We start from the raw sequence: 16188 nt of genomic DNA on the forward strand, positions 1-16188 counted from the left end.
GCAGCTCATCCAGGATGGCACATCAATGCGAGCTGTGGCAAGAAGGTTTGCTGTGTCTGTCAGCGTAGTGTCCAGAGCATGGAGGCGCTACCAGGAGACAGGCCAGTACATCAGGAGACGTGGAGGAGGCCGTAGGAGGGCAACAACCCAGCAGCAGGACCGCTACCTCCGCCTTTGTGCAAGGAGGAGCAGGAGAAGCACTGCCAGAGCCCTGCAAAATGACCTCCAGCAGGCCACAAATGTGCATGTGTCTGCTCAAACGGTCAGAAACAGACTCCATGAGGGTGGTATGAGGGCTCCGACGTCCACAGGTGGGGGTTGTGCTTACAGCCCAACACCGTGCAGGACGTTTGGCATTTGCCAGAGAACACCAAGATTGGCAAATTCGCCACTGGCGCCCTGTGCTCTTCACAGATGAAAGCAGGTTCACACTGAGCACATGTGACAGAGTCTGGAGACGCCGTGGAGAACGTTCTGCTGCCTGCAACATCCTCCAGCATGACCGGTTTGGCGGTGGGTCAGTCATGGTGTGGGGTGGCATTTCTTTGGGGGCCGCACAGCCCTCCATGTGCTCGCCAGAGGTAGCCTGACTGCCATTAGGTACCGAGATGAGATCCTCAGACCCCTTGTGAGACCATATGCTGGTGCGGTTGGCCCTGGGTTCCTCCTAATGCAAGACAATGCTAGACCTCATGTGGCTGGAGTGTGTCAGCAGTTCCTGCAAGAGGAAGGCATTGATGCTATGGACTGACCCGCCCGTTCCCCAGACCTGAATCCAATTGAGCACATCTGGGACATCATGTCTCGCTCCATCCACCAACGCCACGTTGCACCACAGACTGTCCAGGAGTTGGCGGATGCTTTAGTCCAGATCTGGGAGGAGATCCCTCAGAAGACCATCCGCCACCTCATCAGGGGCATGCCCAGGCGTTGTAGGGAGATCATACAGGCACGTGGAGGCCACACACACTACTGAGCCTCATTTTGACTTGTTTTAAGGACATTACATCAAAGTTGGATCAGCCTGTAGTGTGGTTTTCCACTTTAATTTTGAGTGTGACTCCAAATCCAGACCTCCATGGGTTGATAAATTGGATTTCCATTGATTATTTTTGTGTGATTTTGTTGTCAGCACATTCAACTATGTAAAGAAAAAAGTATTTAATAAGATTATTTATTTCATTCAGATCTAGGATGTGTTGTTTAAGTGTTCCCTTTATTTTTTTGAGCAGTATATTTTCCCCCCATTGTCTGATAAACATCTCCTTTCTCAAATAGCACTTTTTTTAAAAACATTTTCACAGGCTAGTTCCCAAGACATACACAGACAGACAAGCAGAGAGAACTGGAGGATATTGAGCAATGGGAGAGGGAGAATCTCTAAGTGCCTCCCTTATGAAACTCTGCTGTGGAACGAATCCCAAAGCTTTTGATCATCTCTATTGCTGACTCTCCCCTAAGTGTTGTTGTGACACAGTGTGTTTCTGTTGCCAAAGGGCCTGAGTGAGTTACTGAGCCCAGTCTCTCCCCCTAGTCTCCACTTCATTTAGCATATAGCCTAGCCCTACCCTCCCTATTATGTTAGTTAGAGCTAGTCCTATACTTGCCAATATTGGTGACTCACAAGAATGTGTACACTTACTTGGTGTTATTAATAGCGTTGTATGTTGAGTTGTCTTGGAATGTGCTCTGAGTTTAAGGCTTTCTCCCACCCCCTTCTACTTACAGAGAAACAAACCTGTGTTTATTTGGTGACCTTGTATGGAACAGAATGCTTCAGGCTTGACTTTCAGAATGTGTTGTTTTGCTTTTATAGTGGGGCCCTTGGAATCAACACCCAGTTGTTGCAAATGGTGTAGACTACATTCAGCCTAACTGAAGCAAATCAATGCTTTACGTGGCATGCCTTATTATTGTGCAAATGTGTGTGTGAAAGCAACTGAAATGTTTAATCAAAAAACGTTTCGGTCATCTTTGTATCCATAGATAGGCTATATGATGCTAGTAGTATTCAAGATTGTTCCTCTTTCACTTCAAGTAGGGCTATCACTTCACTTTCAACTGGTGTGCTCTTAGGTCAGTTTGTTACAAGGCCACCACCTGTGTGTGTGTGTGTCGCCTGCCTGTCTCCCCCTGAGCGGGAGAGGAGGCTGATTAGAGAGTGGAAGCCATGGTCCTGTTCTAATGACACAGTAATCTAGCGGCAGAGATATGTCTCTCATAAACTCAACCCAACATGAAAGCTTTCTCTGCTTTAAGTCTGTCAGGCCCTCTTCGTTAGGCATTTTAACTAGCCTTCTGCAGGACTGACTTTCCATCAAAAACACAAGTACCATACACTGTAGGATAAAGAACATTTTAAGACATGTTTGTGTTGACAACCGTTGGTTAGCGAGGCAAGGCAGGCTATGTGACCACAGCCTCAGTCATCTGAATCATGGCAGCTCATCATCCAGTTGACAAAACACTATTTATTTAAAGCCATGCTTTCAGCCATTTGTCTCAATATAATTTATGTCTATAATGATGGCCACTTCAGCAGAAAAGCCTATTGGTAATTTGGAGCACAGTCAGTCGAAGCCTTTCCCCTGCTGATCCTCAGTGAGCGCGGACCAATAGCCACCCTCATGGTACTGTATGTGTTCTGACTAAGGCATTGTCAGCCTGGCAGCCCCGCTGACCTAAATCCTCAATACTATGCCATTTAATGCACAGGCATGTCAGGCAGGCAGACAGGCCAGCAACAGGAAAGCATAGCACGACACTGAATGGATATCTGAATCACAAATGAATCTAAGGGTTGTCATGTGTAGCCTGTGTCTGTGAGGGATGCTGGCATGCTCACACGACTTGTGAGTGTTTGTGAAAATAAGATCACTTTCCAATGTTGCGGTTGGTTTGGTACTTGGCCTGGCTGTTGGCGGTTCATTGGTTTTGTACTCTGGTAGAACCAGGCTTGGAGCAGTGGGAGTAGTCGGCAGGACATTGGTTGCATGGCCTCAGGCTACATTGGGACTCTACTGTACTGAATCCCCCCATCCTGTCTGTTCAACAACATGGGCTGCTCTCACTACTATTGTGTCTTGGCATCATAGTATTGATTGTTGTGATCTCTCCCTGTATGTATTTGTCTACAGTGTTTCTTCCTGTCTTGGACGTGCCAGTGGTGTTATTTCATTAATCATCGGACCCACTTTGTTCCGGTAGCACGCAGTGCACAGCTAGTCTGGACCTCTCTCTCACTGTGAGCATATGCTTTAAATCCAGCTGTGTGTGTGCAGTCTGCGCCCTAGGCCTACAGCAACTAAGATGTTTTGAGCAGGTTGAAATATTCCATATTGTTTTTAAAGTAGACCTAAGCGACTAGGCTCCTGGACCTGTTTTTTTTCAGCCCAGGTCTCCTTCAAATTAGAGGTCGACCGATTAATCGGAAGGGCCGATTTCAAGTTTTCATAACAATCGGTAATAGGTATTTTTGGCCACCAATTTGCCGAATAAAATATATATATATATATATATATATATATATATATATTTTTTTTTACACCTTTTATTTAACTAGGCAAGTCAGATTAAGACCACATTCTTATTTTCAATGATGGCCTAGGAACTGGGGTTAACTGCCTTGTTCAGGGGGGATTCGGGGATTTGTTTTTGCAACCTTCTGGTTACTAGTCCAACGCTCTAACCACCTGCCTTACGTTGCACTCCACGAGGAGCCTGCGTGGCAGGCTGACTACCTGTTACGAGAGGGCAGCAAGAAGCCAAGGTAAGTTGCTAGCTAGCATTAAACTTATCTTATAAAAAACGTTCAATCTTAACATAATCACTAGTTAACATGGTTGATGATATTACTAGTTTATCTAACATGTCCTGCGTTGCATATAATTGATGCGGTGCCTGTTCATTTGTCATTGAATCACAGCCTACTTCGACAAAGGTGTGTTGATTTTACAAGCGCATTTGCGAAAAAAAAGCACTGTCGTTGCACCAATGTACATAGCCATAAACATATTTAGACTTAGGGATGCCACCCGTTAGATAAAATATGGAATGGTTCCGTATTTCACTGAAAGAAAAAACGAGATGATAGTTTCTGGATTCGACCATATTAATGACCTAAGGCTCGTATTTCTGTGTGTTTTATTATATTATAATTAAGTCTATGATTTGATAGAGCAGTCTGACTGAGTGGTGGTAGGCACCAGCAGGCTCGTAAGCATTCATTCAAATAGCACTTTCGTGCGTTTTTCCAGCAGCTCTTCGCTGTGCTTCAAGCCTTGCGCTGTTTATGACTTCAAGCCTATCAACTATAATTTAATATAATTTGTGGAACGTTCCAACAGGAATCTATTCCAAAAACTTCATAAATAACAAGGTTGCCAAAAAACAACGCATACAAAGTTGTATAGCGGCAGAATAAGATACCGGGTGGTCTATTTCATTGCGTTTTTCACTCATCACATTTATTCCGAAAAATGTCTGTCCTCACTCTGGTTGCCTATGGACAAACATTAAGAATAAGCTACGTGGTGAGATGCCTATTCGGCAGCTAGTTAGCTAGGTTTGTATGCGTTGCTACTTTGTATGCATTGTTGGTTGGCAACCTTTTACTTTACGTTTTTTGGAACAGATTCCTGTTGGAACGTTCCACAAATTATACCCACCCCTGCAAGCCTATCAAATCCCAAGATTAGGCTGGTGTAACCGATGTGAAATGGCTAGCTAGTTAGCTGGGTGCGCGCTAATAGCGTTTCAAATGTCACTCGCTCTGAGACTTGGAGTGGTTGTTCCCCTTGCTCTGCATGGGTAACACTGCTTCGAGGGTGGCTATTGTAGATGTGTTCCTGGTTTGAGCCCAGGTAGGCGCGAGGAGAGGGACGGAAGCTATACTGTTACACTGGCAATACTAAAGTGCTTATAAGAACATCCAATAGTCAAAGGTATATGAAATACAAATCGTATAGAGAGAAATAGTCCTATAATAACTACAACCTAAAACATCTTACCTGGGAATATTGAAGACTCATGTTAAAAGGAACCACCAGCATTCATATGTTCCCATGTTCTGAGCAAGGCACTTAAACGTTAGCTTTCTTACATAGCACATATTGCACTTTTACTTTCTTCTCCAACACTTTGTTTTGCATTATTTAAACCAAATTGAACAAGTTTCATTATTTATTTGAGGCTAAATTGATTTTATTGTTGTATTATATTAAGTTAAAATAAGTGTTCATTCAGTATTGTTGTAATTGTCATTATTACAAATAAATATTAATAAATCGGCCGATTTAATCGGCAACGGCTTTTTTTGGGCCCTCCAATAATCGGTATCGGCGTTGAAAAACCATAATCGGCCAACCTCTACTTCAAATCTCATAAAAGAGAACTGGAAGGAAGCTTCACCCCACTGGTCAACATGGCACCTGAATGGAGTATTCAGAAAGCCCCCAGCCTACTGTACTGGAATAGATGGCCTAGCGGATGTTTCAACAACCAATGTGCTGTGATGTGTTTAGGAAGGGATTTCATCCCGAGGAAAAACCAAGAGGGCTTTCTTTGTCTCATTACTCTGGTAGAAAAAGAACAAGAGTCAACCCAGGACGATCTAAGACAAAACAGAGATTTAGCCTAGACCGTTTTATATGTCAATGAGGACGCCTTTGGTGAAGGACACTTGGAGGCAAAACACGGTGGTATGAAAGCAGCTTGTGTCCATATTCGGTGAATCTCCATCTACCCACCATTACCCACCACTTATCTATATTAGCAGTGGTGTAGCCTACATTGAGAAGGCTCAGCAGGCCATGAAGCTGGGTCCAGACCAGCAGTCTGTCTGCAGGGCATTGTTTACCACTGGCCACAGTCAGACGGTATCTCATCCTGTTGTTATACGGACAGAAATTAGGGGGCCTCCATAAATGTGTTGTGTTGTGGTGAAGCGAAGTGCTTACAGAGATTAGCGTAAGGAGAAGTAAATAGCCTTATCTGTCGTGCCTGGGCAAATGATGGACGCTGGGGGAATTGATGGCTGCTCGCCCGTGGCATGGATCATTTAAGGAGCGAGAGCTCTCTCTCTGTCAGTGAAGTAGCAGAGTGTCCTTGCCAGGCCTGAGTGAGGATGAGGATCTGAGTGTCTGGTGGCAGCCTAAGGAAAAGAGCCTGTTGCCTGGCTACCCAAACTCCTTGCTCCAGCCAAACGCTACGCCACGCCCACAGTAGAGGTCGACCGATTAATCAGAATGGCCGATTTAATTAGGGCCGATTTGAGGTTTTTATAACAATCGGTAATCGGTATTTTTGGACACCGATTTGCCGTTTTTTTTAATTTTTAAATTTTTATTTAAAAAAAAAAAAATTTGTATATATATATTTTTTTATTTATATATTTTTTATATACAACTTTATTTAACTAGGTAAGTCAGATTAAAAACACATTCTTATTTTCAATGATGGCCTAGGAATGGGGGTTAACTGCCTTGTTCAGGGGCAGAACAACAGATTTTTAACCTTGTCACCTCAGGGATTTGTTTTTGCAACCTTCCGGTTACTAGTCCAACGCTCTAACCACCTGCCTTACATTGCACTCCACGAGGAGCCTGCGTGGCAGGCTGACTACCTGTTACGCGAGGGCAGCAAGAAGCCAAGGTAAGTTGCTAGCTAGCATTAAACTTATCTTATAAAAAACTATCAATCTTAACATAATCACTAGTTAAACTAGTAACATCATCAACCATGTGTAGATATCTAGCGTGTCCTGCGTTGCATGTAATCGATGCGGTGCCTGTTAATTTCTCATCGAATCACAGCCTACTTCGACAAACGGGTGATTTAACAAGCGCATTTGCGAAAAAAGCACTGTCGTTGCACCAATGTACCTAACCATAAACATCAATGCCTTTCTTTAAAATCAATACACAAGTATATATTTTTAAACCTGCATATTTAGTTAATATTGCCTGCTAACAAGAATTTCTTATAACTAGGGAAGTGAAGTTGTGTCACTTCTCTTGCGTTCCGTGCAAGCAGTCAGGGTATATACAGCAGTTTGGGCCGCCTGGCTCATTGCGAACTGTGAAGTCCATTTATTCCTAACAAAGGCCGTAGTTAATTTGCCAGAATTGTACATAATTATGACATAACATTGAAGGTTGTGCAATGTAACAGGAATATTTAGACTTAGGGATGCCACCCGTTGGATAAAATACGGAACGGTTCCTTATTTCACTGAAATAATAAACGTTTCGTTTCCGGATTCGACCATATTAATGACCTAAGGCTCGTATTTCTGTGTGTTATTATGTTATAATTAAGTCTATGATTTGATAGACTGCTCTAACTTAGCGATGGTAGGCAGCAGCAGGCTCGTAAGCATTCATTCAAACAGCACCTTCGTGCGTTTGCCAGCAGCTCTTCGCAATTCTTCAAGCATTGCGCTGTTTATGACTTCAACCCCCGAGATTAGGCTGGTGTAACCAATGTGAAATGGCTAGCTAGTTAGCGGGGTGCGCGCTAATAGCGTTTCAAACGTCACTCGCTCTGAGACTTGGGAGTGGTTGTTCCCCTTGCTCTACATGGGTAACGCTGCTTCGAGGGTGGCTGTTGTCGACGTGTTCCTGGTTCGAGCCCAGGTAGGAGCGAGGAGAGGGACGGAAGCTATACTGTTACACTGGCAATACTAAAGTGCCTATAAGAACATCCAATAGTCAAAGGTATATGAACTACAAGTCGTATAGAGAAATAGTCCTATAATTCCTATAATAACTACAACCTAAAACTTCTTACCTGGGAATATTGAAGACTCATGTTAAAAGGAACCACCAGCTTTCATATGTTCTCATGTTCTGAGCAAGGAACTTAAATGTTAGCTTTTTTACATGGCACATATTGCACTTTTACTTTCTTCTCCAACACTTTGTTTTTGCATTATTTAAACCACATTGAACATGTTTCATTATTTATTTGAGGCTAAATTGATAGTATTTATGTATTATATTAAGTTAAAATAAGTGTTCATTCAGTATTGTTGTAATTGTCATTATTATGAATAAAAAAATTGTCCGATTTGAATTGGTATCGGCGTTTTTTTGGTCCTCCAATAATCGGTATCGGCGGTGAAAAATCATAATCGGTCGACCTCCAGCCCACAGACGTTAGTTTCTTCTCCGCAAGGAGTCTGGATCTGAGTACCACCCCTACGATTTCTAGAACGGATTGGTTAGAGATGATCCATTCGCTGAGTAACACCCTTCCATTTTGACGTCACCACAAACTACTTCAACAATGGCAGTCTCAGACTGAACTATGTAGCAAACAGAGCAACGGAAGAATTCAGTTTGAGTGGTCAGGCAAAAGAGGCTGAGGGATCTTCCTGGCAGTCGTTCCCACAGACTGGTCCCAGTCCAGCCTGGCGTTTTTCAAGTCATAATAGTTGAGGGTTTGGATCCGGGTAGGGAAATCTTGGATCTGCGATTAGGGTTAATTTCTCCCTGGCGCAGGCCCAGACAGCTGGGCCAACACTGAGGAGGATAGAGGAGCAGAGCCACAGAGCAAGCCTCTGCAGCAGTAAGCTTGGTTGGTGTGTGTGTGCTGCTGCCCAGTGTGTGTGGTTTAGTGCTAAACTACGCCTCAGCTGGCACCAAGGCTCAGCAAAGACATTGCCAGCTACACTGCTGTGTGTGCGCGTGCATATTCGCACAGCCTTTCGCGACTGTGTGCACCATTGACTCATTGATGTGCGTGTGTGCTGGAATGGTGTTTCTTTGTTCTTCTGGTTCTGCTTGTCTGTGTTGTCTAATGGTCCCATGTGTGTTGGCTAGGTTAGCACAACACCGCTCCTCCTGACTGACTAACATGGCACGCTGGATGCTCATTGGGCTACAAACTGTTGCGTAGTCCTATATTTATAGAAGCGGCCTGCCCTGACTAGCCAGCTGTTCCTCCTCCTCCACATCATCATGGCCTCCGACACTGAGAGGGCAGGACACATCAGACAGAACAGCAGTGGCTGACTGGGCTAACACACTAGCTATCATTCTAATGCTAACAGTAGTGGGCCAGATGACAGAATAGGGTCACAGGAGAGGATTTCACTCTGAGTTAACAGCTCTTGTTTATGATGGAGAACAGATAGTTTGGTCCCATTGATCCAGACATGTTGTCCTCTGAGAGGAAGCAATAGTAGGCTGTTATGAGATTTTCATCGGTCTCTAATACAATTCCATTTGTAAGATTTTCATCTGTAGCACTACTACTTTATATTTTCTCAACTTCTATTTATAGGATTTCACCTCTGTTTATTGTAGGATTTTAGTCAGAGTTTAAACATCTTTCAATTGGCTCTTTTCTCCGATAGTTTAAGACTAAGTCTAACAATCTCTCTGACTGTAACCTTATTTCCTTTGTTTCGACAAGGAGACTGGCTAGTACACTGTACTGCACTGTATCGCTGTAGCTTGCTTATCTCCCACATCGCTATGTAAATAACCGTGGTCAACAGAGATTGCATCTGTGTGTGAGCGAACAACCAATCAGATTGGTTTCAGGCGTGTGAATGACTGAGTCGCTAGATATAGCCTATTCCCAGGGCACTGTAGACAAAATGACATGGCACGGATCTACAAGTCTGTCATCTAGCAGATGACTGTCTTCTCTTTCCCAAGGCTTGTTTTGGTGTGCTGTGGTTGGCTAACGATGATTACTGGATGGAAAAGTGGCAGACAGTCTAAAGGCCGGTTACTCGTTTTGAGAGCGTGGTCAATGTATTGACTGAGCTTCACTGAGTCACATGGTGGTCTTGTCTAGACTGGATTGGTTTAGCAGAAAGTAGCAGATGCCTAAAGAGTTCATATCATAGTAGGCTATGTGGTTTGATGCATCCCTGTTTTCCCAAAAATGTCCTTTGCTTTGGTGACCCTCCTAAATGCAAAAACATTCTTCATCCGCAACATGTTCAAGCATGCAGGGATGATCAGCGTCAATATTGAGTGAAGAGCTAGGATGATCAATTGCAATCATGAGTTGCGTGCAGTGATGCTAGCGTCCCCCCGGCAGGACACACTGCCAACAGCCAGTGAAATAGCAGGGCGCCAAATTCAAAACAACAAAAATCTCATAATTCAAATTTCTCAAACATACAACTATTTTACACCATTTTAAAGATGAACTTCTTGTTAATCCAACCACATTGTCCGATTTCAAAAAGGCTTTATGGCGAAAGCATAGCATTAGATTGTTAGGACAGCACCTAGACAAGAAAAACCACACAGCTATTTTTCCAAGCAAGGAGAGGCGTCACAAAAAACAGAAATACAGCTAAAATTAATCACTAACCTTTGATCTTCATCAGATGGCACTCATAGGACTTCATGTTACATAATACGTATGTTTTTTGCTTGATAAAGTTCATATTTATATCCAAAAACCCCATTTTACATTGGCGTGTAATGTTCAGAAATGTTTTGCTCCAAAACTTCCGATGAATGAGCACATCAATTTACAGAAATACTCATCATAAACGTTGATAAAATATTCAACTGTTATTCAAAGAATTATAGATACACTTCTCCGTAATGCAACCGCTGTGTCAGATTTCAAAAACTTTACAGCGAAAGCACACTTTGCAATTTGAGTACAGCGTTCAGACGCAAAACCAAACCCGCCATTTTGTGGAGTCAACAAAACTCAGAAATAATATTATAAATATTCACTTACCTTTGATCTTCGTCGGAATGCACTCCCAGGAATCCCAGTTCCCCAATAAATGTAAATTTATTTCGATAAAGTCCATATATATGTCCAAATACCTCCTTTTTGTTCGGTCGAGTACTCCAAATGCGCTGTGCTCGCGCATTAAGTTCAGACGAAAAGTCAAAAAAGTTATATTACAGTTCGTAGAAGCATGTCAAACAATGTATAGAATCAATCTTTAGGATGTTTTTATCACAAATCTTCCATAATATTCCAACCGGACAAGACCTTTGTCTTCAAAAAAGAAAAGGAACACAGCTAACTCATGTGAGCGCGCCACTGAGCTCATGTCATTTTCTCATCTACTTCCAGGAGCTCTTATTCTCTCCCTATTCACAGTAGAAGCATGAAACAACGTTCTAAAGACTGTTGACATCTAGTGGAAGCCTTAGGAAGTGCAAAATGAACCCTAAGTTACTGTATAGGCAATCACTTGAAAAACCACAGATTTCCACACTTCCTGGTTGGATTTTTCTCAGGTTTTTGCTTGCCATATGAGTTTTGTTATACTCACAGACATCATTCAAACAGTTTTAGAAACTTCAGTGTTTTCTATCCAAATCTACTAATAATATGCATATCCTACCTTCTGAGCCTGAGTAGCAGGCAGTTTACTATGGGCACGCCTTTCATCCGGACGTCAAAATACTGCCCCCTAGCCTAGAGAAGTTAAGAACCAGACTTCTATTGACATCAGGACTGTCTGGCCTCTACATGTCAATACAATGTGTCTTGCAATCTCTATTGTTCTAATGGTAAGTCTTTCCATCGCTCTCTCTCCCCCTCCCTCCATCTCTCCAGTAGAGGTTGTGGTGGAGTATGAGTACGAAGCCCTCCATGAAGATGAGCTGACCCTGAGGCTGGGAGAAGTGATCAGGAACGTCCGCAGGATCGAGGAAGAGGGATGGATGGAGGGAGACCTCAACGGGAAGAGAGGACTCTTCCCTGACAACTTTGTCAAGGTGAGCAGAGCCTCTCCTTATTTAGACAATATTATGAGAATTCCGGTTGACAGGTACAGTAACGAAAAGGCCCATATAGGATTCAAGCTGACAACTCTGGTGTTGCAACATGAACCATGTTCCCGTTTTTAACAAACAATCATGACTGCTGGTTGCAGACTTGGGACTCGTAAACCCTGGTGCACCAGGAAATCTCGCATTTCAGTTGAAGACATGCACACAATTCTCTTTCTAATGTGCCATGAAATGGAGTTGTCATGGTACTCAATGCAACTTTTACATTAAGCTAGTTTTTACCATCGAGGACCACTCAAGTGTTTTAATACCTTTTAACCCTTTGCTCTCGTGGGATTTGGCCGATATGGATAGGGCTAATTTGAAATGTTTCTTACAGAATAAATATGTATAGCCTATGCATAACCATGGTAGCAATTGAAAAGGGAACAGTTAGGCGACTATGGAAACATTATTAGACCAAAGGTGAGGACACAACAGTTCACTTGACACAACACTGAATCCAAACGTTACTGTTGATTTTATGTACATTTTACATTTAATGTACATTTTTGCCGCATTTGTTGATAACGAAATCTGAAAATAATCTGAATACATTCAGTACCATGATGAGAGTATTCCTGAAAAAGGTGGGGTAGGTGCAACATAAGACAAAACAATGACGAGGGGTTGAGTGAGAGGACTAACAAGTGTCTCCAAGTGACCACACACCTCTCCAAAGTGTGCACAGTTCCTAAGTCATTTCAATGCACTTTTATGACTGAAAGAAGAGTCTTCAACCAGAAGGTGTTTTTTTACATTTATTTTTTGCTCCTAGCTGTGCCGTTGAGGAATTCGAGCAAGCACACTTGTTTTGTTTGGAACACAACCCAGCATCCCGCCATCACACAATTACCGTTTACACAATCCCAAAAATTTCAATTTTGTCAAACGCTGTATGGGTCAGGTGGGCATCATTTGAAAGCCTGCTCTATTGCCAACATGACTAGCTAAGTTATAAAATACAATATTACAGTGTTAGGCTTTAACAATGCAATTAAGGGAAACAGATCATCATTTTGGTGCGCGTAGAAAGGAGTCGTGAGTGCATTCAGGTCTGTGACATACAGGCTCATTCTGTTCAGAACAACCCATGGTCTGAAATGACGCCATGTCATCTTGTAACTGTTCATCAAACATAGTGATTATAAACATTGACACTGTATAATTTTATTTTATTGTTATTTAACCAGGTAGGCTAGTTGAGAACAAGTTCTCATTTGCAACTGCGACCTGGCCAAGATAAAGCATAGCAATTCGACACATACAACAACACAGAGTTACACATGGAATACACAAAACATACAGTCAATAATACAGTAGAACAAAAGAAAACAAAAAGTCTACATACAATTAGTGTAAATGAGGTAAGTTAAGGCAGTAAATAGGCCATGGTGGCGAAGTAATTACAATATAACAATTAAACATGGGAATGGTAGATGTGCAGAAGATGAATGTGCAAGTAGAGATACTGGGGTGCAAAGGAGCAAGATAAATAAATAAATAATTACAGTATGGGGATGAGGTAGGTGGATAGATGGGCTGTTTACAGATGGGCTATGTACAGGTGCAGTGATCTGTGAGCTGCTCTGACAGCTGGTGCTTAAAGCTAGTGAGGGAGATATGAGTCTCCAGCTTCAGAGATTTTTGCAGTTCGTTCCAGTCATTGGCAGCAGAGAACTGGAAGATGGATGACCAAAGGAGGAATTGGCTTTGTGAGATATGCCTGCTGAAGCGTGTGCTACGAGTGGGTGCTGCTATGGTGACCAGTGAGCTGAGATAAGGCGGGGCTTCACCTTTACCTTTAGCAGAGACTTGTAGATAACCTGTAGCCAGTGGGTTTGGCGACGAGTATGAAGCGAGGGCCAACCAACGAGAGTGTACAGGTCGCAATGGTGGGTAGTGTATGGGGCTTTGGTGACAAAACGGATGGCACTGTGATAGACTGCATCCAGTTTGTTGAGTAGAGTGTTGGAGGCTATTTTATAGACAACATCACCAAAGCCGAGGATCGGTAGGCTGATCAGTTTTACGAGGGTATGTTTGGCAGCATGAGTGAAGGATGCTTTGTTACGATATAGAAAGCTGATTCTAGATTTAATTTTGGATTGGAGATGCTTAATGTGAGTCTGTAAGGAGAGTTTACAGTCTAACCAGACACCTAGGTATTCGTAGTTGTCCACGTATACTAAGTCAGAGACGTCCAGAGTAGTGATGCTGGACGGGCGAGCAGGTGCGGGCAGTGATCGATTTGAATAGCATGCATTTAGTTTGGAGGTTAGTTAAGTGTCCAAAGAGGGGCCAGAAGTATACAGAATGGTGTTGTCTGCATAGAGGTGGATCAGAGAATCACCAGCAGCAAGAGCAACATCATTGATGTATACAGAGAAGAGAGTCGGCCCGAGAATTGAACCCTGTGGCACACCCATAGACTGCCAGAGGTCCGGACAACAGGCCCTCCGATTTGACACACTGAACTCTATCAGAGAAGTAGTTGGTAAACCAGGCGAGGCAATCATTTGAGAAACCAAGGCTTTCGAGTCTGCCACTAAGAATGTGGTTATTGACAGAGTCGAAAGCCTTTGCTAGGTCGATGAATACGGCTGCACAGTAATGTCTCTTATCGATGGCGGTTATGATGTCGTTTAGGACCTTGAGCGTGGCTGAGGTGCACCCATGACCAGCTCTGAAACCAGATTGCATAGCAGAGAAGGTACGGTGGGATTCGAAATGGTCGGTAATCTGTTTGTTAACTTGGCTTTTGAAGACCTTAGAAAGACAGGGTAGAATAGATATAGGTCTGTAGCAGTTTGGGTCTAGAGTGTCACCCCCTTTGAAGAGAGGGATGACCGCGGCAGCTTTCCAATCTTTGGGAATCTCAGACGATATGAAAGACGTTGAACAGGCTAGTAATAGGGGTTGCAACAATTTAGACAGATAATTTTAGAAAGAGAGGGTCCAGATTGTCTAGCCCGGCTGATTTGTATGGGTCCAGATTTTGCAGCTCTTTCAGAACATCAGCTATCTGGATTTGGGTGAAGGAGAAATGGTGGGGGCTTTGGCGGGTTGCTGTGGAGGGTGCCGGGCAGTTGACCGGGGTAGGGGTAGCCAGGTGGAAAGCATGGCCAGCCATAGAGAAATGCTTATTGAAATTCTCAATTATAGTGGATTTATCGGTGGTAAGTGTTTCCTAGCCTCAGAGCAGTGGGCAGCTGGGAGGAGGTGCTCTTATTCTCCATGGACTTTACAGTGTCCCAGAACTTTTTTGAGTTAGTACTACAGGATGCTATTTGAAAAAGCTAGCCTTAGCTTCTCTAACTGCCTGTGCATATTTGTTCCTAACTTCCCTGAAAAGTTGCATATCACGGGGGCTATTCGATGCTAATGCAGAACGCCACAGGATTTTTTTTTGCTGGTCAAGGGCAGACAGGTCTGGAGTGAACCAAGGACTATATCTATTCCTAGTTCTACATTTTTTGAGTGGGGCATGCTTATTTAAGATGGTGAGGGAGGCACTTTTAAAGAGTAACCAGGCATCATCTACTGATGGGATGAGGTCAATGTCAGTCCAGGATACCCCGGCCGGTCGATTAGAAAGGCCTGCTCGCAGAAGTGTTTTAGGGAGCTTTTCACAGTGATTAGGGGTGGTCGTTTGGTCGCAGACCCATTACGGATGCAGGCAATGAGGCAGTGATCGCTGAGATCTTGCTTGAAAACAGCAGAGGTGTATTTGGAGGGCGAGTTAGTTAGGATGACATCTATGAGGGTGCCCGTGTTTATGGATTTGGGGTTGTACCTGGTAGGTTCATTTGATAATTTGTGTGAGATTGAGGGCATCAAGCTTAGATTGTAGGATGGCCGGGGTGTTAAGTATGTTCCAGTTTAGGTCACCTAGTAGCACGAGCTCAGAAGATAGATGGGGGGCAATCAATTCACATATGGTATCGAGGGCACAGCTGGGGGCAGAGGGAGGTCTATAGCAAGCGGCAACAGTGAGAGACTTGTTTCTGGAAAGGTGAATTTTTTTAAGTAGAAGCTCGAATTGTTTGGTTACAGACTTGGATAGTAATACAGAACTCTGCAGGCTATCTTTGCATTAGATTGCAACGCCGCCCCCTTTGGCAGTTCTATCTTGGCGGAAATGTGTTATAGTTAGTGATGGAGATTTCAGGGTTTTTGGTGGTTTTCCTAAGCCAGGATTCAGACACGGCTAAGCCATCCGGGTTGGCAGAGTGTGCTAAAGCAGTGAGTAAAACAAACTTAAGGAGTAGGCTTCTAATGTTAACATGCATGAAACCAAGGCTTTTACGGTTACAGAAGTCAACAAATGAGAGCACCTGGGGAGTGAGAGTGGAGCTAGGCACTGCAGGACCTGGATTAACCTCCACATCACCAGAGGAACAGAGGAGAAGTAGGATAA

General features: G+C 43.4%; 1 protein-coding gene across 3 annotated transcripts in view; it reads left to right on the top strand.

The window, feature by feature from the left end:
- Positions 1-16188, top strand: part of cd2ap (CD2-associated protein) — a 77232-nt gene that overhangs the window by 9381 nt on the left and 51663 nt on the right. For 2 of the 3 annotated variants that reach the window (XM_029733538.1, XM_029733540.1), the window contains exon 2: positions 11554-11714. In XM_029733538.1, the coding sequence (XP_029589398.1) occupies positions 11554-11714 (161 nt within the window). The remainder of the gene's footprint in view (positions 1-11553; positions 11715-16188) is intronic. The other variant, XM_029733539.1, reaches the window with a different exon arrangement.

This window comes from Salmo trutta, chromosome 35 (assembly GCF_901001165.1).
Source record: "Salmo trutta chromosome 35, fSalTru1.1, whole genome shotgun sequence".
NCBI classification, from domain to species: domain Eukaryota; kingdom Metazoa; phylum Chordata; class Actinopteri; order Salmoniformes; family Salmonidae; genus Salmo; species Salmo trutta.